This window comes from Chelonoidis abingdonii, chromosome 11 (assembly GCF_003597395.2).
Source record: "Chelonoidis abingdonii isolate Lonesome George chromosome 11, CheloAbing_2.0, whole genome shotgun sequence".
Classification (NCBI taxonomy): domain Eukaryota; kingdom Metazoa; phylum Chordata; order Testudines; family Testudinidae; genus Chelonoidis; species Chelonoidis abingdonii.
In genome coordinates this window covers 40,753,202-40,779,140 of record NC_133779.1, presented here as the reverse complement: position 1 = coordinate 40,779,140, position 25,939 = coordinate 40,753,202, and the positions used below count along the sequence as shown (strand labels likewise).

The 25,939-nt window shown below is 40.8% G+C and overlaps 1 protein-coding gene across 4 annotated transcripts in view; it reads left to right on the top strand.

Moving 5' to 3' along the window:
- Window positions 1–25,939, top strand: part of GATAD2A (GATA zinc finger domain containing 2A) — a 93,486-nt gene that overhangs the window by 46,879 nt on the left and 20,668 nt on the right. For 3 of the 4 annotated variants that reach the window (XM_032798800.2, XM_032799044.2, XM_032798641.2), the window contains one exon: window positions 8,491–8,762. In XM_032798800.2, coding sequence (XP_032654691.1) covers window positions 8,500–8,762 — 263 coding nt within the window. In that variant the 5' untranslated portion in view covers window positions 8,491–8,499. Of the gene's footprint in view, window positions 1–2,746; window positions 2,891–8,490; window positions 8,763–25,939 lie in introns of those variants that run through there. The other variant, XM_075070938.1, reaches the window with a different exon arrangement.

Below are 25,939 nucleotides of genomic sequence, written 5' to 3'. Positions count from 1 at the left end.
GCCCCAGCAGGGCAAGGGGAGGGAAATGCACCAGGGCATAAAGGGTCTTCTCAGTCAGCAAACCCAAATGCTCCCAAACTCTCCATCCTATGCACCCTTGAAGAACTCCATGAGCATTGTCCTTAGACCTCTTCCCCTCCCTCCCCAACATACCATATGGTATCAAGGGACCCATCCGTACCCCCTACTACTCTACACTGAAGGACAGCAAAGAAAGTCACAGCTTCACATACTGACCTGTGAGAACACAGGTGTCCGTTGTGGCTACACATACAACTACTTTTGTGTACTCAAATGGATATAAATGTTTACATCCCTTCTAATTTAAAATGATCACCCCTTTTAATTATGTATACAATTTTTAACATTACTTGTGGGGGCTTTTGTGTCCTAAATTTCGGAATTTTTTTCCCCACTCAATTGAATTACCCCAAAATAGAACTTTATCTCTATCTTTACTAGTTCACCACAAATATTGCAGAATTCATAGTGATTATCAAAGACAACAGTACTTGTAAATGCATTCCAAGCACCACAGAATTCATAGCTTCAGGAAAATACCCAGTCACTTATGCACATACAGCAAACACTACACAGTTCTTAGCAGCACCCAGAACTCCAGGCTCAGAACACTCCAGCGCACAACACTACTGCTGCTGGCCACTAAAGTGCTCTTTCAAAGCCTCCCTCAGCCACATAGCTCCACATCAGACTTCTATAATAACCCTTGTTCTGGCTGTTGAAAGTCAGATGGCAGCTTTCCCCCTCTGCCTCACAGGTGTTGTGGAGGATACAACAGGCAGCTGTTACCATTGAGAGATCCTTCTTGTTGAGTTCTAGCAAGTAAACACTGCTAGCATCCCTTCAGTCTACCAAAAGCACATTCAGCAGTTATTCTGCACATACTGAGCTGATAGCTGAATCTTTCCTTGGGGCTGTTGATGCAGCCGGTGTACAGCTTTGTGAGCTGGGGAATAAAGGGTAAGCTGGATCCCCCAGAATAACTATAGCTATTTCAATATAGCTAGTGGTGATCCCCTTGGTTGGGAAAGAATGTTCCCACTTGCAGCTTTTTGAAGAGTCCTGTGCTCTTAAGTGTCATGTACCTTCCCTGACCAGCCCACGCTGAGATTGGTGAAGCATCCCTTGTGAGCAGCCAATACTTGCTTACCCATAGAAAAGTAGCCATTTGTGTTGAGGTAGTCTGGCAAAGTGGGCTGGTGCCAAAATAGGGATACGTGTGCCATCTTTTGCTCCACTGCTGTTTGGGAGCCCCATTGCTGCCTGCGTATCCAGATTTTCTGCACATTGCAGAGTCGAAGAGTCCTGCGTGGCAGTGGATGACTAATGGCCCTACGTGCTTGGATAATGGCCCTCAGCTGTGGATCCTCCAACTTCAAGATTTCCCACTGATCAGTAGCAGTCCGATGTTGCAGGGTTCCAGAGTGTGATCACCGCTTGCTTGTCCACGGTCCGTGCAGCTCTCCTTGGGTGTCCATGTGCTAGAGGGCTGGGGTGGGCTTGGCACATGGATGCCTCTAGCATCTGAAAGTTCTTCAGCCACTGCTCATCATCCCAAACCTGCATTACGATGTGATCCACCAGTCAGTGCTCATTTTTTGGGTCCAGAAGTGGCCCTTTAGCATCTGCAGCTGCTCCATCAACCTCAACAATCTTGAATTGTCTTTCTTTGTGTGGCAGAAAACTATCCTTGGCAAAATCTTCATGTCCCACATTATTGTGGCTTTTCCTGCAGGTCTGCAAATACCAGAGAATAGTGTGTCCTGTATTTGCAGTGTTCACGAGAATAGTGCAGAGCTCTGTGGGTCTGTGCTTCTGTCAGAGATGGCAGACACCAAAAAGTGCTGCCTGGGTTTGTGGGATTTCCAAAAAAAGGGGTGGGGGGGATTATGCAATATTGATGGTGTTATCGACGCAGAAAGTTGCGTGCTGGGAATCTGATCCCTAGCTCCCAGAGATCTCTGGACAAGTCACTTCTGTCCCACAATACATTGGAAAAATTTCCAGAAAGGCGTTCTGCCAGATGGTTGCGCATGACACATTAGGATACCTACCTTTGGTGCAGAGTACTTACACCAACACAGGCACTCCTGGTGAGTACACACAGCACCTATGAATGCAGCCAAGTCTGCATGTGGCTAAGGGATATACAAATTTTGGCAGCCGTATTCTGATGCAACTTGCACAGTTAGTAGCATAGATGTAACCATACTGATGTTTGTTAGAAGCTTGAAATATTTTGGCCAGAGTGTGGTTTGGTCTTGTTTACAACTAGTGTGAATCTGAAAATCCTCCATAAAGTGGGCTGGCATTTTAGCGGGGTCCAGTGGGTTATGTAGGGTGTAAGGTGGTGGTGTGGGTTGCTTTGTTTTGCCTGCCACCTGGAGAGAGAACTTTTGGAAGTAAGCTCTGGCCAGGTTCCCAAACTATGGAAGCAGATCAGACCACTCTTAACTGGACAATTTTTATTTTCATTTGCAGTGTGTCTTGGAATATAACAAAGCAAAATTCTGATTTCTTTCCCCACCTCCCTGAATCAGATGTATGCTTGTTTAGCTCAAGTCTTTCAGGACTTTAGCGTACAAAGGTCTCCAAATAAACTATTGTCACTAGGAATCTGGTTATTCCTGGCTGGACTGCACATCTGGGGTGGGGGCCCACAAATTTCCCAAGTCTTAAACTGGAACTTATCTACTTTTTCCTGTTCTGTCACTTTCCCCTACAGTGGCAAAAGAAAGGGAGCGGATAATTGTTCCAGGATCTCGCAATCCTTTGTCATCTTTGCAAGTGGGAGGCATTCTGGGCAATATGTGATAGGAGTCTGTCATATACATCCATGTTGGAAAAGACACTGGCTGATTCAAACCAGGTTTGTCTTGTATTTTTCCTGTTTTTGTTTTTTGGAAGGAAGGGGATTGGGGAAGAACTTTTTGGCAGGTTCCAGGAAACATTTCTGTTGCTGTCTTTGCCAGTGGGAATGCTGTTGGTCCCATAGATGGACATGGTATTTGACCTACTAGTATAAAATAAAAAAAAAAAAAGTCTTTTGGATCAGAAATCTATTTATATTTGTTTCTGTAGCTGTATTGGCCCCAGGATATTAAAGAGACAAGGTGAGCTAGGTAAGATCTGTTGCTGGACCAGCATTTGTTTGTGAGAAACAGAAGCTTTGGAGCTCTTCTTCAGGTCTGAAGAAGAACTCTTTGTAAGCTCTAAAGCTTTTGTCTCACCACTAAGGATATGGCTACACTTGCAGCTGTACAGCGCTGCAGCAGGAGCGCTCCCACGGCAGCGCTTTGAAGTTTGAGTGTGGTCGCGGCGCCAGCACTGGGATAGAGCTCTCCCAGCGCTGCAGGTACTCCATCTCCCCGTGGGGATTAGCTTACAGCTCTGGGAGCCACGCTCGGGCACTGTTTACACTGGCGCTTTACAGCGCTGGAACTTGCTGCACTCAGGGGGGTGTTTTTTCATAACCCTGAGCGAGAAAGTTGCAGCACTGTAAAGCGCCAGTGTAGCCAAAGCCTAAGAGATTACTTCACCCATCTTGTGTGTCAATTTTTTTGGACAGTTCAGTGAAAGGGCTGTTGGATTTCTGTGTGCAAATTTGCCCTGTGTAAATGTGCAAGAGAGAGTGAGAAAAACTTATGTGTAATCCTAGTTTACCCTTCTGTCTTTCAAAATACATTTGAATGGTGTAAATTTATTACAGTCCAGAGTGACTTGGACCAACAGTCTGGCACTTCTGGTGATTCCATTAGTTTTTATGTATCTAACCTTTCAGGAAAAAAAATTAATTCTAGCCCTTAGTGCTGGGGAAATAACTATCCCAACGTGAAAAGATACATTGTTGTTATCCAAAAAGACTACAGACAGACTGAAACAATAGCTCAGAAAAGTGTGAATTGCCAATTTATTTCAACTGCATGTTAACCTGAAGCCTAATGTCAAAATAACAATTTAACTCTGTATTATTTTATCAAAAACATACAGGTGATATACTTTTGTATTGTGGTTTGATTGTCTTTTCCATCATTCCTTCAAACTCCTTCAAGATTGTTCCTTACAGACTCGCTACTCAAGTTATGGGTTTCTACCTCTTTCCCCAGGAAACTATATTCTTCAGTTTCTTTAAGAAACCTTTCCTGATTTATTCCTTTCCCTCCTTCCCATGCCAAGCTAAATACAAGTCCGGCGTACATTTATAACTATCTATAACAGTTTTTGTTCCCTGAAATAGTTAAAACTTAGTTCTGTGTTAGTGGCCACAGTTAAAGTCCCATCCATGCTAGAAAATGGATCTGTGATTTTAAGCTCTCTATGAGGAGAGCCAGGGTAGTCCTGGAAGTGAGAATCTACATACGATGTGATCTTTTCTTTTCTTTTTCAAGAAAAAAATTGGAGCAGTGGGTTCAGTAAACGAAAAGGGAATTTGAGCCTGGTTGAATGTCTGCGGCAGGATTCTCAAAGCGGTGGTCAGGACCCTTCAGGGGGTTGCAAGGTTATTACACGGGAGGTAGGGGGGGTCATGAGTTGTCAGCCTCCACCCCAAACCCGGCAAGTATTTTTCATTTATAAAGGTGGGGGAGTCGTACTCAGAGGTTTGCTATATGAGAGGAGTCACCAGTAGAAAAATTTGAAAACCGCTGGTCTAAGGTATCTATCGTGCAGAACAAAATACTGGGAAAAGCTTCCTTGAAAAGGTGAATCTCCCATTTTGTTGAGGACACTGTCAGGTTTGGGTTCAATTTGAGCTGTTGGTGAGATGTTGCATGGGGAGGTCCACCATGGAAAACACTCTGCCCCCAGCACCTGATAGTTGGAGTGTATCTGTTCTGGAGGGTTAGAAGAAATGAGGTGGTCTCTGAAATAACTAGATCTAATCTAAAAGCTGTTAACAAATTGAGAACCAAGCCTCTGAATTCTGTTCTAAAATATATGGGGGCAGGTGCATCAAGGGAGTTCACAAAGTGCAGATATGACAGAGATGAGTTTCCTTTTGTTGCTTATAGCATTACGTGCCATAGAGAATAATGCATGGAACTTGAAGCAGAACTTGAAAATTTACTATGGGATTTGCAGAACGAGGGTTCATGTGTGACATTTAAAATATTGTGGAATCACACAGCCTATTCAACACACTTGGGTCATGTAACTGGAGAAGATGAAAACTGAAATAGTGAACATTTTGGAGTATGTTTTAACAGAATATAGGGGCCTGACTTTTTTCACTGGTGCTGAGCAATGAAAACTCAGTTGAAGTCAAAGGAAGCTGCAGGCACTCAATATCTATGAAAAGCGGACTTCTGGTATCCAGTTTCCTCCACTGGATACCTGTGGCTGAGAGGGCTGTGGGTAAGAGAGCTTCCTCATTTTCAAAAGAGGGGTTTATATGCAAGAGAAGGCTGTTTCCACTGAATGATCTCATTTGTCTCTTCTGCCATAATGACAATTTTACATTTTTAATATTTGACATTCAGTATCAAGATGCCCTCTGAGCTGGATAAATATCATACTCATAAGTTTGGGATGTATGGTGGGGTTTTTTTTGTGTGGTTTTTTTTTTACCCCCCCGTGCTGTAGCCATGTAGGTTTCATGATCTTAGACAAGGTGAGTGAAATCCTTTTTTGTACCAATGTCTGCTGGTGAAAGAGACAAGCCTTCAAGCTCTTCTTGAGTTCTGTGTAAATTTGACAGCTTGTCTCTCTTTCACCAATAGATGTTGGGCCAATAAAAGATATTACTTCACCCACGTTGTCTTTCGTTGCTTCCATATCCATATGTATTATGAGTATTAGAGAGACATGAGAAGACCATGTGAGAGGGTTGTGCCTTTCCCACAGGAATGCAATGTGTCCATATAAGAGTTGGGTATAGAACTTAAGAGTCCTGCTTCCCTGTCCCATGCTCTAACTACTAGACACTTTGCCTTAGCCCTTCATTGGAGCATGTGGTATGACTGGTCTGCCAGAGATTTTTAACTTTCTTGTTCTCTGTGAGGTAGGGGTCTTGATTTGCCATTCAGAGCCATGGATCCTGTCTCCCACTCCCTTGTTTCACCATCTTTGTGTTTTTAAGTTCTGGGAGGAATGTCAAGCAATCTCTCACCAAAAATCAGGTCCGGATTACTTTTGGAGTCAGTCTTGCTGCTTCACTGGCATGAGGGTTTAATTATGTGACACCATAGCTCTGCAGCACTTCCAGCTTTACTAGACTACAGAATAAGAAAAAATTGAAAATACACACAAGCCTTCCTTATTATAATGCAAATTGCCAATAAAATGAGTATACTTGTTTTAAAGTAGTGACCAAGAAAGTCAGCATGTTTACATTAAAAACAAAAACTCTGGTATAAGCAGACTAGACAATACATTGGATTAGTAGAGTGGCCTTCTGTCTTGAGGCCTGGGTTCAGATTTGTCTTGCTTTGGCTCATTAGTGATAAGATTTTTAGTGGTGCCATATTAGGCTGTTTGGACAATGGAAACTACCAGCATAGCTATGCTGGCATAACCCTGTGACGTAGACGCACCCCTTTGGTCTGTGTAGGACTAGCCATCACCTCTCCAAACAAAATTAGCCCCATCAACAGAAGCTGTCTCCTGCACTGGGGGATCAGGTCAACATAGCTATGTCGGGGTCGGGGGGGGGGGATCACATCAGTGACTGACCATAGTGCTGACCTAACATTTAAGCATAGACCAAGCTTTAGTGGGGTCACTTCTTTTTTTTTTTGTGTGTGTGGGGCATCGTGAGATTGTTCATGGGCTACTCGGAGTGGAGCAATAAGGATGCTGCAGGCAAGAACTAGGGTGCTTTGGAAGAATCGTATGGCAAGGTCCAGAACTGGAATAGCAGGGATTGCTGCAGGTTAGAATGAAGGTGTATTGACTAAGCTATGTAGAAAATCTTGAGAACACCTGGCTTTCTTCCTGGACAGTGCTGTTAGTCCCTCACTTTCATGAACATAGTCGTTAACCCAACCTGTCTCCTGTTTGAAGAACAATGTGCTTTTAAAGATTTTAGTTTAAATGTGGCCTTATTGAGGACTAGTTGATGTCAGTTAATATAAATTAATATTTTTGGCTGTTTCCAAACAAAAGTTTTATGTAAAGAAACTTGAGTCTGCTTTTGCTTGCATAAAATTTCCTATAGAGTTGTCTGAAATGACAATCTGGTATGCTGTAGATACAGGACTGTGACTTGATGGGAACAGGAAATAAATGATATGGTGTAACTACTCCACTGTCCCTGACTTCCAAACACACTGGATCCTTTATTTTATTTTTTTTTTTTAAGCTTAAGTTCTATTAGTGACTTTTAGTTATTGGCCTTGTGCTTAATTTTAATCTAAGAAACATAGCTACTTTTAAGAGCTATGATCTTTTAAAAAGTGAATGGTGTGCTTTCCCTGAAGTGATGGGACGAGCAGAATAACAGATGCACTGCTGTGTAGTAATGTGAAATTAAAAGCACTGTCCCTTTAAGAGCAGTGATGCTCTCCCAGACTTGTGTTTTGGAATGCCAGCAGCAGTCTTCCAGACACATTGCTGCTGCTGCTGCTGCTGCTGCTGCTGTTGTGTCTCTGTGAGGGTTAACACTTCAGCTTGTTGTCTGGAACCGGTTCAGACTGGTTTTCTAGAAAGTGCTTTGTCTCTCAGACTGAATCCTGGGAAGGGTCATGTGGAGCCCAGTGATGTCATGGGATCAAAACCTGACTCAGCTTTTTTTCAGATGTGGGTCTGCAGGTACAGTGAAATGGCAGACAAATGCCAAAGCTCACCAAAACCTAAAGTTTCTATGACTTTTTGGCATACAATGAGTTAACTGTGATCCCACAGGAGTTAAGCACTTCCTGTGCAGCGAGTGGAAAAGCCTGGCTCATTCATTAAGAGAGAAGAAACTATCAACTTAAATATTACAATGGTAGTGCCTTAATCTCTAGTGGCAAAGTATAAGGAAACATAGAAGAGATTCTCTTCACTTAGGGCGTGGTAGTTCTTTCCGCACAATGTCTGATTCCTGACATTTGCAATCAGATACAAGTGCTAAGAAATTCATGGTAGAAATCCCCCCAAAAAACTCTAATCCTAGATTAAAAAGAAGAAAAAAATTGCCTCACTTGCATGTGAGGCAAATAAAAAGAAATTCTGCCCCCTCTTTTGATAAACATCCAAACTTTTTTTTGTTTCAGTTGCGTTCCTGTACAATCTCCTGCATTTTTTAGAGTTTACATTTTACAACTATAGTTGCTTTAAATAGAGTTGAGTAACTCCATAGTAACTTCAGACTAAAATGTACTCTAAGGATAGGGTGAGTAAGCCCACTGCAATACTTTAATTGCTCTTTCAGGATTTCTTCTTTTGCAGCACTATCCTATCTTGGCCTTTTTTGAATTTAACAGTTTGTTTATTTTTCTCAAAATGCATTTTACTGATTTCTTCCCGCCCTTTTTTTTTCTTTCCCCCCAGAGCTTCACAATGACAGAGGAAGCATGCAGGACACGAAGTCAGAAGCGAGCACTAGAACGAGAAATAACCCAAAATGACGTGGACAGTAAAAAAAATAAAATGGATAAAGGACTGTTGGGAACAGATCTAAAGACTGAAGGTGACATTAAAATAAAGACTGATCCTGGAGCTGGGAAAGTCCAAGGATTATTAAAAGGAGGGGAGGTAAAAGCAACTATTAAAGTGGAGGTGCAGACAGGTGATGAACCTGTTGACATGAGTACCTCAAAAAGGTGAGTGGCTACCTAGAAACTCCTGTTCTGTGTCCATAGTTGACCTACCTATGCAACAAAATGTGGGGAAATAGCTTGTTGAATAGCTCTATAGATTAACACTTGGAATAGACTTTTGGACTTTTTAATCTATTGGATGACTAAAAGAGTGAAGTATGTACTCTACCTCTGAAACGAGTTGGTTTATGTTTCAGTTTAGCATCCCTCTTAAGATCAGCCATGGTGCTGTAGCCTCAAAGAAAAAAAAAAAGTAGCTGTTGCTTGTTCCACCCATCAGTATTGCCATTGTAGCAGAAGCTGTAAAAGATGAATTACTGAAATGAGGAAATATGACCTTGAGTGAAGGAGTGGATGCAAACCATAAAGGGGGTGCACTCTCTCTGAGCAGCTGACTCTAGAGATTACTTCCATATGGTAAGGGCTTCTTGTGTCCATAATCGTGTGGGTGATAAAGGTAAGGAGGGATAGCTTGTCTCTGACTATTAAAAAGGGAAGTGCTTTTGGTGTATCTTACTGTTGTGTCTTCAGAGCTATTGAGGGGAAAAAGTTGGTTTAAAAGTTACTAATGATTTAGAGTGCCTCCATTTTTTTAAGTGACTCATCTGATCCCTTTTAAAGGTAAGTGCATAGCACTTTTTGAAAATCAGTCCCCTTTTAATTTAAGATTTCTTAAATTAGACACCTAAAAATGGAAGTATCCAAAATCGTTGGTTGTTTTGGAAAACCTCATCCTTCCTGGGCCAGTCTAAGGCTTTTCAAACATACACATCACATGAAACAAGAATTAAATTAGGAATCTTGAGTACATGAAAACATTTTATTCATAATCACCACCAAAAAAATGGTTTATAGACATTCACTGTCTCTGTCCTCGGGTTCATTATGTGCCAAGACTACAGATGATCATGTTTTCCTGACTTTTTTTTTAGTTTTTGTCACAAAGTTTAATCTTGGGGAAAGTCAGTTAACTTTTTTGTGCTAGTTTCCCTATCTGCAAAATGGGTTAAATATTCCCAATATTGTTGCAAGTCTGAAAAGTGTATACAATTATCAGGCAAGGAAATAAGTGCTATAGAAGTGAAAATTTATTAACTTGTTTCACATGTTGGAACAGAAACTTGAAGTTCCTGTCAAGTATGCAAATTCTCATGAATTAAATGTATTTTGTCCCCCACTCTAGCTTAAAAAAAAAAACTACAGGAAAAACTGATAACGCCCTTAAACTCCATAATTGTAACTAGTCTATGAATTATTCAGTTTTCCTCTGCTCCTGCTGCTTAAACAATGAATTTGTCCCAATGTCACTTTCAGCAATATATCCAATATACTAGGTTTCGTCTAGTAACTTGGATTGACTGAAAATTCTTTGACGTGTTCTGCTTCTTCCATAAACTCACTGGTAAAAGTTTCAGTGTGCTGGCATCTTCAGATGTTGTTGTGCGAAGTGATATTTAGGATGTATTTGTATGTCTGATGAAAGTTGTGTTGATGATTTTCATACAATATCCTTTAGGGAGGGATACTACTGTAAATAGGTGGCTCCTATGTAAGGGAATTTCTTTTCTGTTTCTCAAAGAATGAGAGGAGGTGGCAGGGCCAGGTGCTAAATAAGGGTAAACCTTTTCAGAAGATAGTAACACCTTTTGTGGCATTATCACTTCATGTCAACTAGCATACTTTGTTGTCCCTAGCATAGTTGTGTCCAGTTCTCTTAAAGCATAATCTAGTGGTTAAAACACAAGGCTGTAAACTGGACAGCGAGGGTTCTGTTCCTCACTCTAATAAACTTCCTGTGTAAACCTAAGCACATCACTTTAAAGGGACAGTGTCTGCTAGAAGTCTAGTGAATTTTCTTTTAACATTTGATTTCTCATGCGACACCTGCCCCTGAGTCCCCTTGACGATTTTTGTGGCTGTATAAATACACTTTCCAATCTTTTTGATAAATGTCTTTCTGCTCCCTCTTTGTGGTGTGGGGAAAAAACCTGTACAAACTAGACTGAGAGGAAGAATCCATGCTCAGCTTCTAGAGACCGTCTGTTGTATTTTTATATAAAAATACAAATCCTGTTTAGAAAACCTGAGACACCCCTTCATTGTATAGTAGGATTTTTCTGTTTCCTAGATGGGAGGGAAGGCTTACCTGTATAAGAATGTCCTTGTGTTGGCGTCCTAATCCAAAACCCACTGAAGTTTTGATGGGAATCTTTTAGTTGACTTCAGTGGGATTTGGATAAGGTCCTAGATGACCAAATACAGATAGGATAGGTTATGATTGTATTGTTTTGACCATGCTTTTTAAGTGGAGGAGTAAAATATTGGCATTTCTTACATATGGAAGATGAATCTGAACAATTCTGCAGACTTTACAAGTAATATCTCTGCCTCCATGCTCCCCACCTCTGTCCAACATAGATGACAATTTCTTAATCTTTCAAGATGTGCTTTAGGGCATATAGATGGCAATCAAGACAGATAATCTGGGCACACAGAGGATCTTTACATCTTGGCAAGTGCAATAGCTGATCTAAAATGCATGATTTCACTGAATAAATTTGATCCCTTGCTTATCTTTTTTTAAAAAAGATATCATTTTTGTAGATAACTATATGGCATTTTGGTGAAAGGCTCTTGGTTTCAAATCGAGACTCTCTTAATTTTGGACTCAGCTTTCCATATTTTCCCAGTCTTCTGATATGTGTATGAACCCATAACACTGTTTATACAAGACTTGCAGCGCTTAAAACTTTTGAATTTTGAGAGGTTAAAGAAAACTGTTTCTTAAAGTGATTGTTTTACTGTTCTGCTAAAAATTTTCTGCTTTGGTAACTTCATACTCAAAAGCCAAAATACTGTACATTACTAAACAACTTTGGAAGTTACTTCATTGAAGAGAGATTTTTTTTCAAGAGTGTTCGTTGATTGTTAGGTTTACCTGATCTGCAGCAGATTATCCATTCTTTCTTTCTGAATCAATTGATTGGCTTTTTAAGATTTGAAATCTGGACTCGAACTTTTTTTAAATTCAGTGTAAGTTTTCTGACTATAATCTTAATGTTTGTTTTTAAGATTAAAGGAAATTAAAAAATACTATTTTGGCATCACAAAATGTGCTCAACAGAAGTCTGTGTGGTGGTGAAATCTTGTGATAAGGCCACACAAGGCCAACCCAAAGTGTGTGGGGGGTAAGGGGGTGTTGCAGCAGTGTATCTAGCTCTGCTTAGCTTGCATAGGTGGGCCTGACTTATTACAGAGAATAAACTGAGGAAAGTGACTTGAGTCTTTGCACTCTTCTGATAAAGTCACATGTGGCGTTCTACTGTGGATGTTGCAAAATTGCAATGTAGTCATTTTACAGATATGTTGATTTAGACAAATAAGCATTAATGAGAGGGAGGACAATATTTGACAGTATTTGGTTGAAGTCAACTCTTTAGAGATGAACAAAGTAGTTAATAGTAATTAGTCACGTTTAACAACACCTCATACGTTTGTGGTGCGTTGTATGGTTGCAATCAAGTTTTGTCGTGGTTTTTTGCTCAAGTTCAACCATGACTTACCAGATTTCTTTCAACATCATTTGAGCTAGCATTCAACCAAAAACAGTAAGTGCACTTTTCCTGAACAGAATTGTAGCACCTAGGCCAAGAGAACTGGAAGTGTCCCTCTGAGGTGTGGCATCTTCTGGACTACAGAGCATCAACTGTGTGTAAACTCAAGTACATGACACTGCTCTAATGTTAAAAGATGCTGTCAACTTTGTAACCCGCATTTCAGTGAAATGTGTGTGTTACCTACTGTAGTTACAAATAACTAAGAGTGCTATAGCTTAAAGAAGTTAAAAGAAAAACAGTTTTCTGCTGTCTTCAGTTTGTTTGGTGACTTCAACAGCACTGTGTGTGTAAAGTAATCAGTTTGACCAAAAAGTAGTTTAAGTTAAACTTCCTTGCTCATCTTGTAGCAGTTTTGTATTGTGTTTGGCCCCACCTACTCTCCTTTGCAAGAAACACATATACAGACATCAGCAGGGGAACAAGACACTTACTTTCTTAAAGTTTAAAAAACAAATCCCTCAAGTTGTCAGTGGGCTCAGTATAGTAAGTTTATGTGACTGATACATTTGTAGATATCTTAGCATGTCACAAAACTTTGCAACGAGGTAAGAAGCTGTAATGCCAGAAAGGAATTAGTATGGCTACAAACTAAGGCAAAGCTGGAACATACTATATCTCAAAGGCTCAATAGAACACTTAGTACCTTTTTAACGCTGCCTTTTAAAAAGTTTTAACAAATAGCATTAAAAAAACTCTTACCATCTCCTTCTTCCCTTTTCACGTTTTCCTTTCTCCTTAGTGTGCCTGAATGTATTCCTTCAGACATTACTCTACCATCTTAATGTTTCACCTGAGTTTCAGTTTGTGTATATTTTTTTAAAAAAAGTTTAATGGAATTGACCTTGTTCTGTGACACATTATGGTAGCAATGGGTTTCAAAACGCCATACATGATCTATATTCTCTTGTATCTCCACACTGTGACGAACTGGGACTGTTCTTAATGTTTGCTCTGAATACTGTGTTGGTGCCTCAGTGTCCCCATGGCAGTTCTTAAGTATCTAGGTGGTGGGATAAAGGTGTGTAATTGCTGCAGAGCAAAGGGCCAGTGCACCTAAATGCTGCACTCTGTCTCCTAGCAACTGATGCACTGGGCTCCTCTCTGCAAAGGTCCGAACTGAAGGTGTAGAGACAAAGGATAGGTGACTCCTGCCCGGGAAAGGAGCTGAGCAGGAGGAGGAGGGGTGGTTAGTCTGGAGCTTGCTGGGACGCAGGTAGTGGAATCAGACCTAGGGTCTGGCTCACTGCCCCCAGAATGGACCCGGCTCGAGGTTGGTTCGCTGTAGCTAAAGCTCTGTGTTTTAGACCCTGTTTACTGTCATCGGAATAAACTCTCTGTTTTGCTGGCTAAAGAGTCACTCTGAACTGCAGACAGTGGGGTGCAGACACCTGTGGTCCCAGGACCCTGCCTGGTGTGGCTCGCGTGGGAGAGCCCACGGAGGCGAGAGGATGCAGAATGCTGCCAGGAGAGACCCAGGGAGGTAAGACCGTGTGAGCTTCTTGCCCTGAACAAGTCTGCTCCAAGGGAGAGGAGGCTCCCCAAAGTCCTGACTGGCTTAGTGGGGAGTAGTTCCAGAGCATTGCCCGGGGACTCCGTGACACACACACATCATTTAGCAACAAATACAAAATAAATGGTACATTCGCTGAAGTAAATATCTAACTGAGAAGTGTAGTTAAAACTAAAAATAATTATTGGATCACTTCTCCTTAATCCTGTGAGCCCTTATGTTCCATTTGGCTCTATAACATCCTGAGGTGGTTTGGTTGTTCAAAACACAATTTTTCCTTCAATCAAAATGAAAGTGTGGATGAGCTGTACAGTTTGCATTTCATGTAGTGGAGGCTAAAGTCATTGATACCCTTAGCAGCAAACTTATTTTTAAATTGCCTCCTGACACGCCCTCTGTTTTTTAAGATCCTGCTTTCTTAAAATTACGTGCAGACTGGCTGGCTTTAGCCACTGCTTGTTTGTTTGTCTAAATCAGGGGTCGGCAACCTTTCCGAAGTGGTGTGCAGAATCTTCATTTATTCACTCTAATTTAAGGTTTCACGTGCCAGTAATACATTTTAACGTTTTTAGAAGGTCTCTTTCTATATGTCTATAATATATAACTAAACTATTGTCATATGTAAAGTAAATAAGGTTTTTTTAAGTGTTTAAGAAGCTTCGTTTAAAATTTAAATTAAAATGCAGAGCCCCCCAGACCGGTGGCCAGGACCTGGGCAGTGTGAGTGCCACTGAAAATCAGCTCGCGTGCCACCTTCAGCACGCGTGCCATAGGTTGCCTTCCCCTGGTCTAAATGAAAATTGACAGGAAAAATGAGGGTGGGGAATTTGAAGGCTTCCCAGCAGTTATGGCTTTCTTCCAACCAGCCCATCCTAATCTGTATACAGCGCCTTTTATTTCAGGATTTACTTAGATATCTTCCAGGGGGGCAGGTGTTTGGTGTAAGTTGCTGTTGTCTGAGAACTGCAATGGGTAGTTCTGGGAAAATCACGAGTCAGCAGAGTATCAAGTCATTCATTTGTTATATAGTGAAATGTAAAATAACTACATATTAAATACACAGATGTCAGGATTACATTAAAGTTAGCGTAATGGTTGTGGTCTGAACTCCATTATGTGAGACATGGCACTAAATTCCCAGCCCTTCCCCTACACCGCTCCCCATGCTATTTGGGAAAAGGAAATAATTTTATCGTTCTCAAATACTCCCTCCATAGCAGTGGTATACAATTCTTGTCTTGGATTGATGGTTGCTGCAATATGGGCTCTTAATTGTGAGGGAAATGAAGAGGTTCTAAAAACTAAGATGGAAACATGGAGCATACATAGAGGAGGGGAGAACCAAATTAAGGTCAAGTGAAACCCACAAATGTATGAAATTCTGAATGAAAACTATATGCTTAACCCAGCACCTTTTGTATGTAAGTAGTTCGGAGTACAAAAAAACCTGGAGTTTGTTTCTCTGGGAGTTGTCTTAATTTTTATCTGACAGGGCTGTATAGTACATGCTCTACTGTATTGTTCTGCTTCTTTATCAGACTGGCAACAAAATTAAATGTACAAAAATTGTGATCCTTGAAGTGTCTGCACACAGCACTTCCAAAGAACAGGAGTTTAGTAAAACTCTGCTTCCCTAGTGACATAGCTAATAGCAGAGCATGGTGGAGAGCATGTGGGAAGTGAAGATCCCAGAGTGACAGTAGGAAGAGGAGGGCCAGTAGTAAAGAGGTAGAGAAATGAAAAAGGATATATAACTATATGTGTAAACTTTTTTGAAGAACCATTTAATAGCCATGTTTACAACTGCACCTTGTGCTAGGCATACTGTGTAGAATTTAAAATAAAGTCTAAGTACCATAGTCTGGGTCCTTTTTTAAAAAATATTTTTTTAATGCCTTAAGCATGCTGTACTTTTGCCCAAGGCTGTCTGTTGGCCACCTTAGCATACTGCATTACATGCTGTACTTTTTCAAAATAGGATACTTTGTTTTGTTTCAAAAAAGAAACCTTTAAAATGGGGCAAGTCCAGTGATGGTGCTTTACCCTATTGAACAAAAAAACCAGAAACCACTTCAATTAGGCTATTTCAGGCTTAATACAATATTAAGAAACACTACTTTAAACATAGTTCTTGTTAAACTGGCTTCCTGCTCTGGTCAGCCACTGTGCATGGGGCCAGCCTATGCTAGAACAGTGTCTCTAGAATGTGTTCTCAAGCACACTTTTTTAACACAGCGCACTGTGACTAACCAAACCATGTTGGTAACTGGTTTAGCTGGAACTGTGTGTAATTGAAGTTTTTAATATATGGCTGCTGGCCCAGTATAAATTGGGCCTCCATATTTCCAGTTTACCTCATGTACAACATGGCCTATTTCTCTATCAAGACTCTCAAACAGATTGTGTGTTGTGAGGTTCAGGTACAAAACAACTGAGTTAAAGGATGCTGTGGAAAACCTGATTTACAGGCTTCTTGCTTTTGTGAGTTTTGTCTGCTTTATTTTAAAATGCAAGGCCAGCTCCATTAAATCTCATTTTTTGGGTGTGTAGGGATGGGAAAGGAGTAAACTTTACTGATGTTTTGTTTCAGTATTTATTGTACCACTGCATCCCAAGACTTGCACTGACATTTTGGATTAATTTTTAGGCATTATCTCCAAAAACTCAGTTAATGTAGTTCCTTGTTATCTTCTGCCACCTTCCTCGTACATCTCCATGGTCCCCAAAGACACTGGAGGTAGGAGAGGTTGTTGGGTGGAATAAGAGGTGGGGGAGAACATGTTCCATATTTCAATGTATAATGTTGCTGGGGGTAAGGCATTACTCCTAAGTGAAAGTTACTCTGATATCTCATTTATTTCCTAGTAGGAGAAGATGTATTGCTCAGATGTCATGGAATTGTAGATCATAGGATGAGAGAAATTACACATTTCCACAAATTGTTTTATGCTTACAGTCTGAGGTTTTTTCAGCTCTTTTTGTTTCATCCCACATGCCATGAGTTTTATATGAACCAGTTAATAATGTAACAACAAAGCCCGATCTGGTTAAGTTATCAGTTAGTTCTGGGTTGCTACTTAGCTCCTATTTTAAAAATCTGGGCTCTGAATTGAAAAAACAAGATATGCTTTTGGCATTTGTTATGTTAAATCCACTGTAATTGGGTTGTCACTCTTGGTGTCCATTTCATTATTACCCTGTACAAGATGGACAGTGAGGAACTGGGCCCTTTTAACTCTCCTAGGCTTAATTTAAAGGGTTAGGGGAATGGCTCTCAGATAAGAGCTGAATCTGTCTTAAGAACATAACAGCCACATTGGGTCAGAGCACAGGTTCACCCAGCCCAGTATTGTGTCTGCTGACAGTGGCCAATGCCAGGTGCTTCAGAGGGAGTGAACCTAACAGGTAGTGATCAGGTGATCTCTCTCCTGCCATCCATCCCCACCCTCTGACAAACAGAGGCTAAGGACACCATTCCTTAGCCATCGTGGCTAGTAGCCATTAATAGAGTTAGCCTCCATGAATTTATCTAGTTCTCTTATAACCTCTGTTATAGTCCTAGCTTTCATAACCTCCTCAGGCAAGGAGTTCCACAGGTTGACTGTGTGGTATGTGAAGAACTTCCTTTTATTTGTTTTAAACCTGCTGCCCATTTTGGTGGCCCCTGGTTCTTGTATTGTGGGAACAGGTAAATCACTTTTCCTTTTTCACTTTCTCCAGTAATGTGCCACTTTCTTAAGAGAGCTGTGTCTGCTTACACAGGGCTGAATTTGACCTAGTGACATTCAAAGAAGGTACTTTATTGCCACTATAACATAGCAAAGCAAAAATAATCCCAAAACAACCCAATCTCAAGCAGAGCTTTGCATTACCTGAAAAGAGAGCTGCCAATCTGTTACACGGAAGATCTTCAGATGAACAGTAGTAAAAAATCATGAGTTCTGTATTAAGTGCCATTTCGTGGTCCATGTCACTGAGTGCTACAAAAATTACTATTTGCATTGCAATGGTGACATTTTGAATGAGGCCTTCTTGAATGGAGAAGCAGAGGGATCCAGGACACCCAAGATCACTGTTTGTTTTTTACAAATCGCTTCCTAGCTGAAGTGATTATCCCATGTTTTTTTGGGTTTTATAACTTAAACTAAAACTACCAAAATTATTTTTCTCATACTATGAAACTAGTCATTTTGAGGGTTAAAAATGCCTCTTTTTGATAGTGTAGGTTTTACTGAAGGAACTTTGCCAGGTAACAACATACCACAAGGCATCATTTGTTTGATGGTTGTTTCTTTGTGGGGGAGAGGATGGGGTTTAGATCAGAATTTTTAAGAAGGTAATATGGCCAGCTGGTGGAAGACATTTGGACTCTTGAATTTTGGGTTACTTCTTGTAACCTGCATCTTGCTACAGAGCTCATCTCTCCCATGCTGCAACTTGTGACTTTCATGTTCCCGGCCCCTTCTTTTTACTTTCACTGCAGGTCAACAGTTAAGTGTAATTTAGAAACAAATAAAGGGTAAGTTTTAAAGTGAGAAGGGATGTTAGTTGGAAGAGTAACTGAAATTGCATTTTGTGGCATTGTTAGGATCTTGATCATCCTGGCACAGTCCATTTTGGATTATGCTTCTGTACTTGTCTGTGGAGACAGCAGACTAACTTGCTAAATTGTTAAAAGGTCTTGGATCTCTTCCAATAATGTGCCACTAGGTCCCGTATAGTTACCACTGACTCTCAAAATAGCCTTTCCAGAGGTAGCCCTCCTTTGAAACTAAACTTAATGTACTTTATTCTCCCCCAGATCCGATGGCTCCGCCGTTGTCTTTTCTTTTCTCCATCTCAGCTCTCAGCATAAGCTTGTAGCCTGCTGCTTCCTTGTGTTTCTCAGTTTAGCCTGTTATCTAATGCTCTACAAATATAGTTGATTGATATAATCTTGTGTTGGGGACCATGATCAAAAAGCTAAATCTCAGAAGAGCATCACCATTAATGATGATTCATATACACACTCTAATAGGTGCAAGCACATCTTGTTCCATTTGCTTAACATTACATAGACACAGGATTTCCTGACCCTGCTATAGAGTTGAAAAGGGTCTATTCTTGACCTCTTAGGAGGAAAGAGGGAGCCATTACAACAGTTTTCTGTCACAAGGTACTTTGGGCCTCAGATGTATCATCTTCAAGACAAAAGCATAATTAATCTGCCTCTGTCCCAACTAAATGGAAGAAAGCCTCCAAGAATAGACTTTGCCACCATAAGTCTGTTGAATTGGATGACCCTCTATTCTTTACTGAAGTCAACAAATGCAGGTTGGCCCTGTTGGGAGTTGTGCTTTTTGTCTAAAGAGCAGTTGTCTACCAAAATTTTGCTGGAGGAGCGAGGAGACTCTAGGATACTTTGGATTGATCTTTCTTCTTGTAAAACAAATATGTCTAACTCTAAAATGTTCAGACGGATGGATGTAAGTTAGAGGGAGGGTGGCCTCCAGCCTTAGATAGTGAGCTGTGACTTGGGTAGTCTGTATTCTCTTTCCAGCCCCCACACAGACTTTGTATGAACTTTGGCAAATCTGGGGAAATTGAAGCACACCATCTGTAAAATAGAAATAATACTTCCCGACCTCAAAGGGGTATTCTGATCATAATTTTTTTGGCAGGCACTGTGTATTATGATGCCAAGTATTGGGGGTAGCTGTGTTAGTCTGTTTTTGTGTATTATGATGACTGTCATAGGCATTTCTATCAGTGAACGAAAATGGATAAGATTTTTTCAAAGCAGTCTAAAGGATTTAGATGCATCTTCTGTGAATGGAAGCTACGTGTCTAAAACACCCAAACTGCTTTTTAAAATCTTCGCTGGAAGCTCCGTTCCTTTCAGCAGCTCAAAACTTTTACAGGAAATCTTTCCCAGAAGCATTTTGGAAGCAATTGGATGTAGAGAGGTCCACAAAGACAGAGGTTCAAAAAGAAGGCTTAACAAACTCTTTGTATTATGTCTAAGAGCATGTTTTAGTTGCTGTAACCCTGTAGATAGCTGTATATTCATTTCTAGGCAGATGAAAATAGATCCATCCTACTGAGCCTGGCTTCTAACATGGAGACCAATGGATGGGAACACAGAAGCTGCTTTAAAGAGGCTTTATAAAACCTCCTGGGAGCATTATAGAACTTTCAGCTAAAGAGTCTGGCTCCAGAGACTAAAGATTCACTGTCTCTGTGTTCAGTGTCGTAGCTGCCAAGGTACTGATACTTACTCTATGTGTGTTTCTCGCACACTCACGCGTTAGAGGATAGCGAGCCTTTTTTTAAGAGGAAGACTATACTATGAAGATCTAGTCTGGATTCATACACTTCACAATCTTTTGCACTGTGGTCCACAATGTAATTGGTCACGTTGAGGTCTGAATAGATAAGCCAACCATGATACGAACGATAAGCTTATTTTGGTTCTGTGAGCAAAACTTATTGCAAAATACTACTGAGAAGTGGTATTCCACAAGATCTGCAAGATCTTATATCATCAGAATTAAATCGATCACCCATAAATAAACACTGTAGAATTGTATTTTATTTTCTTGGTACTATATAGAAGGATTCCTAAGTGTTTAACTTTCTGTAGAACAATAAAGAAGTCAACGTACCAAGCTGAACTTGTTTAGCAGAATTGGAAAAAGCAGGTTTCTAGTCAAATTAGATTTACTGTGTAGATTGGTGGGTGGTGGGTTTGTGTTTGTTTTCTCTTTTAAATGAGGTGTCTTTTAAATTCAGGACACTAGAGAGGAAAAACCCCGATTTTAAAATATCCTCAGTCCTTCAAATTAAAAAGATGACCAGGTTATTCTGCTGTAGGTTGTCATGACTTGTACTTCATTTTCCATCAGTTGACAGAATAATTAGTACTAAGTGTATAAACTTGGGGGGGGGGGAAATTTAACAGGCAAATGATCCTTTCTCAGCTGCTCTCTTGCTCCTATAAGAGAAACGAGGAAAGTTTTTGAGACCAGTAATATTAGCTGAACAAATAGTAGGAAGTGGAATATGTAGTATGGTGACTCACAACAGTGCCAGTTTTGTATAAATATCAGCCATTTTGTAACATAACCTGGGGGCTGGTGGTGAGGAAATTGCATAGATTTTAGGGGGAACATTTTAAAGGGCAAGGAGGTAATGGTTAGCCAGTGGGGCTTGATACAACTTACAATTAAAAAAAAAAAAAAAAAAAAACATTCACTGTCTTCATTGTCTGTCTAAAGAGAAGTTGTGAATTACCATTTTTTTCCCCACACCAAGCCCCAGTTCAAAAACTAGAGCAGCTAACCCACAAAACCGACAAATGCCTGCAAGCTTTATTTAGTGAGTATTTAATAAAAGCCTCTGAACATGGAATCTTCACTTTTAATGCTTTGGGATTTATATGGCTATGATCTACTTTAAACCATTATTCAAAAAATACCCAGAACCAAAGGTGTGATTGTTACAATGTGTGTCCATCCCCCTGACAAATATAGCTCGTGTAATGAACGCTCTAGAAGACCATTAACTTAAATGGAGGTGTATGTTGGTAGAGTCTCTGAAAGGGAAGTGTTTTCATTACACCTCACTTCTCCAATGTCCAAAACTGCTATTCATGATAACAAGGCAATCTGATTTCCAATCCTGTTTCTTGGTTACTCTTGCAAAGCTGTGTGTGAAGCCATTCTTTGGATAGGTAGAAAGGATGGAGACTGTGAATGATTACTTTTTCTTTTGATATCCATGTGATCAGTTTTAATATGGGGCCCTCTTTTGTGTGGATTTTGTTAACTGTTCTTAACTATGAACTTTAAATTATCTTCTCCCAGCTTGGAACCTGTAATGCCTGCTTATCTTACTGTCTTAATCTTTTCAGCAAGTCACTTGATTTTTCAAAGATATTTTGATATCCAAATAACCATGATGAACACACTTCTAGAGCAAAATGTAGTCAGCAGAAATTTCATCCTTTTCTAACCAGCATATGCTGTTAGTGGATCTGATTAAAGAATTGTTCTACTGTAATAATTCTGTTCCTCATGGTCTTTCAATAATTTCTACTTTGCTTTCTCATTCTCACCTGGCCTAAAAAGTAGAAAAGAACTTGTGTCAAAAAAACCACCCTTTGGGATTTTTTAATTTTTATTACAAGTGACTGCTTGAAACTTGCTTCCATGACTAAATAGACTTTTAAAAAGCCATAATGGACTACTGATGTGTATTTTCAGAGTTTGAAGCAAAGCAGCAAATCAACTATAAAAGTTCTTAAACTTTAAAAAGTAGTAGAGTAGTTGAGCATAACTCATTCTTGTACTGTTAGGTGAATGTGTTTTTTCCTATTGTGCAATATATGATGCTTTTTATTAATAGTCTTAAGTGGGAAGCTGATCCAGGAAGTTTCTATAGTGCAAGGGCAGCCCATTAAGCTTAGTCTGCTCCATTTTCTTACAGCACCTGAACCCTACCTCACTTCGTAAAATGAAGGCTATGTGTCACAAGCCGGTTTGAACTGGCTGTTGCTATGGTTTTCACGGTGGAAGGAACAGTTAAAGGGTCACATGTCCAGTGAGGGAAATGCCTTTCTCACATGACTTTGGTGGCCTGATTAGAATACAGGAAGTTAGCTCCCTGCTAGCTGTTATGATGCTGTGATAATTGATGGGGTGACATCCCCCTTGCTACATGTACATATTGACTATTCTTATGCCTGCTTGCTTTGAGAATTGAATGGTTAAAACAGGACTTTATGAGCTCTGTCAATGCACTATTCTCTGATTAGCAATGTTGTCTTGAATTCAACTTCCTTTTGACAGATCAGGTTTAAGTATCTTCTGTTTTAAATGTGGCTAATTGCCTCAGAGTGATTCAGCAGACTTAAGTCTGCCAATAGAATTCTTCCAAACTACAATTGTTTCATACCCAAATTTGTGCCATATTTTGTCCCCTTGTGGATGGTGTTAGTGGGGATAAGACCTCCTTCTCCAAGAGGATAAAAAGATAATCCTTTCATATCAGAGTTGGGTGTTGCAGAAGTCCGAACCTGGTTCAGATGGGTTCAGTTTTCCTAAATCACATCTGTTGGTCCTCACGTAGAGATTTTGCAAAAACGGATAGTGTGTCAATCACTGTAAACTTTCAGTGGCCCAGCTTACTACTTAGAAGCTTACCTAAGTTGTTTCTTTCACAGCTACAGAAACTGTTAGTGAGTAGTCTGATTTACTTTCATTTTACAAAGGTGTGTTTAATTTTCAAGGTTGTATGACTTCAAATAGTTTGACTTTTCTGGTGGGCGATAGTGTTGCAGAACAGAAATTCTCTATGTTCATAGCCATAATAAGTACAATCTGTATGGCACCTTGTGGCAGTACACTTGTTGAAGGCAGTTACACATGAGATACATATAAAAAGGTCCTTGCATAGCTTTTACCCTGTGCAGAAGCATAATCTATAAAATAATAAGGGGTAGAGTTTGAGAAGATCTATTGTATCTTTTAAAATATGTGGATTAGTTTAGCTACATGAAAAACTCCACCTCTTCAGAGTTAGATTACCTAAGTAATGAGATTATTGCCTTGGTTAAGTGTTCTTTAAATATCATTTTCAGGTGATTTTTTTTTTCACACTTCTTAACAGGATGGGTTAAAGTCATATGATGTTACTTGAGATGATGTACTTTAGACTTTGTCTATACTGAGACCTTTTTAACTTGAGTCTCTTGATGGCAAGGGCTCTTAATTTTTCTCTCCCTGTCTGTCTTTTTAGTCAGGGCAACCAATTTAGTCTACCTTAGTCAGAGAAAAGCTCAGGCTTTAAAGCTTTCACCTGTACCCCTGATGGTTATTTTTAAACCCCTTCAGAGTTGAAAGATTGGTTCACTGGCTCACTGTGCCCCCTAGAGGAAACTGAAACTCATTTTCTGCTCCTTTTCAACCAAGGTGGACAACTGCATTAAATGCAGTATTGAATATATGGCTATAGCTGAGATACCAAAGACTGCTCTTCATAGTTTTCAGAGAACTGTTTGTTTGAACTGGCATGGCTTTTACTGAAGGTGTGTCGTTTACATTAGTACTTAGCTTATCAATAGTGATACAGGAATATCGCTACAGTAAAGGTACTCTGCAACTGTGAGGTTAATCTATCCCTGTTCTGAGGGTATTAGTGTGTCTTACATCTGGTACATCACTAAATAACAATAGAAATAAAGAAGAAACATTTTAAGTACCTGGATTCTTCAAGTAACTTCTGTATATTAAAAAAGGTTCTATAGTTAACTCCAGAAGCCGTAATTTAAGGTGGGGGAGAAACTGCCTCATTTTTAAGAGAACTTAGGGCTAACTTGCCATGTTTCCAGGTTGCGAATTAAGGTAATTTTCACCCTGAAGTACAGATTAAAGGTAGTGAAGTGCATAACCTTGCTGCACAAAAGACTTTTGTTTTTTAATGGATGCCAGTATATTCGCTTCATTTGGCTTCACTGTTTTAATTTATTGTTTTGGTTTGTGTCTCAAATTCATTTGGCAGGTTTAATCTGGTCAGCAATAATGCATTGAAAAATTACTTATTGAAAAGGCTTTCATTGTATTCTTGTAGTTTTGTTAGGGTTTGTAACAGTTTCTTAAGATGTATAATCACTTTAGAAGAGTACTTATCCCATAAAAAATATAAGTTCTTCAAGTGTTTGCTCATGTCCATTCCACATTAGGTGTGTGTGCTCGCCACGTGTACTGGTGCCAGAAATTCTTCCCTCAGCGGTATCCATAGGGGGGTGGTTCTGGCACCCTCTGGAGTGGCGCCTGCATGGCGCAGTATAAGGGATGCTGCCGGCTCCCCCCACCCTCAGTTCCTTCTTGCCACCGGTGACAGTGCACGGAACGTTCGCTTCTCTTACTAGCGTTGCTTAGGCTTTGTTCATACAAACTAGAATTCTTGTAACATTAGTGTACATAGTTAGTAATAGTTAGTTAGTTAATCCTTAGCAGTAGTTAGTTTTTCTTAGTCCTGTCAGGAACTTAGCCAGGGGATGGGGTGTGCCCTGGTCCCCAGGCTTTAAGCCCTGCAATCACTGCAAACAGCCCATGCCCTTCAGCATTCTGAATAGTAGCTGTCTCAGGTGCCTTGGTGAAGGACACATAAGTGAAAAATGTTGAATCTGCAAATCCTTTAAACCTAGGACCAAGAGAGTGTGGGATCAGACTCAAAGTGCTTCTGATGGAGTCTGGCACACTCCAATCTCAGAGCAAAGGTCCAGCTCAATACCCAGCACCGCGTCATTGGTGCGTAGTGCCTCGCCAGCGCCATCCATGAGCCGGCACCAATCCATGGCCCCGGCCACGAGGTTGAAAAAGGAAGATAGGGGACAGTGTCCTACTTCCCGCAAGGGGAAGGACAGGGCTGGGAGCGAGCCAAGACCCGCATTGGGCAGCTCATCTGCCCCATCAGGAAGTCGGCCTTCAGCTCACGTCGAGCGATACAGCCAACCCCATTCCTTGCCTGGAAGACCAGACACAGAGGGGGGCCTTCATCAGCTTCAGATGCTGTCGACGCCTGAAGTGCTCCAGGCTGTGCAGGAGATCCCGATGATCCCGGTGCTGCCCACACTGGCCCTGGCAGTGCCCGGACCTTGGGGTAAGCCCACCTTGGGACCTTTCCAGTCGCCCTCGCCTCAATGGTACTGCTCCCCATCGTGGGGGACATCCTGCCCCCGTTCACCCACTCGTTCACCGTTCATTCCCTCGCATTCTTCAGTGCAGTCCATCATGGACTATTTACTGCAACTCAGGACCTAGGGTCTGGTGCATTCTTCCATTAGAATGCACCTTGCAGCCATCTCCGCATTCCACCAGTCAATCCAAGGACAGAGTCTTTTCTCACGACATGACTGTCAGGTTCCTGAGGGGCCTCGAGAGGCTTTACCCGCAGGGCTGGGCTGGGCTGGGCCACTGTCCCGCAGTGGGAACCTTAACCTGGTCCTCTCCAGGCTCACTTACCCGCCTTTTGAGCCGCTGGGCTCTTGCTCCCTTTTGTGTTTGTCTTGG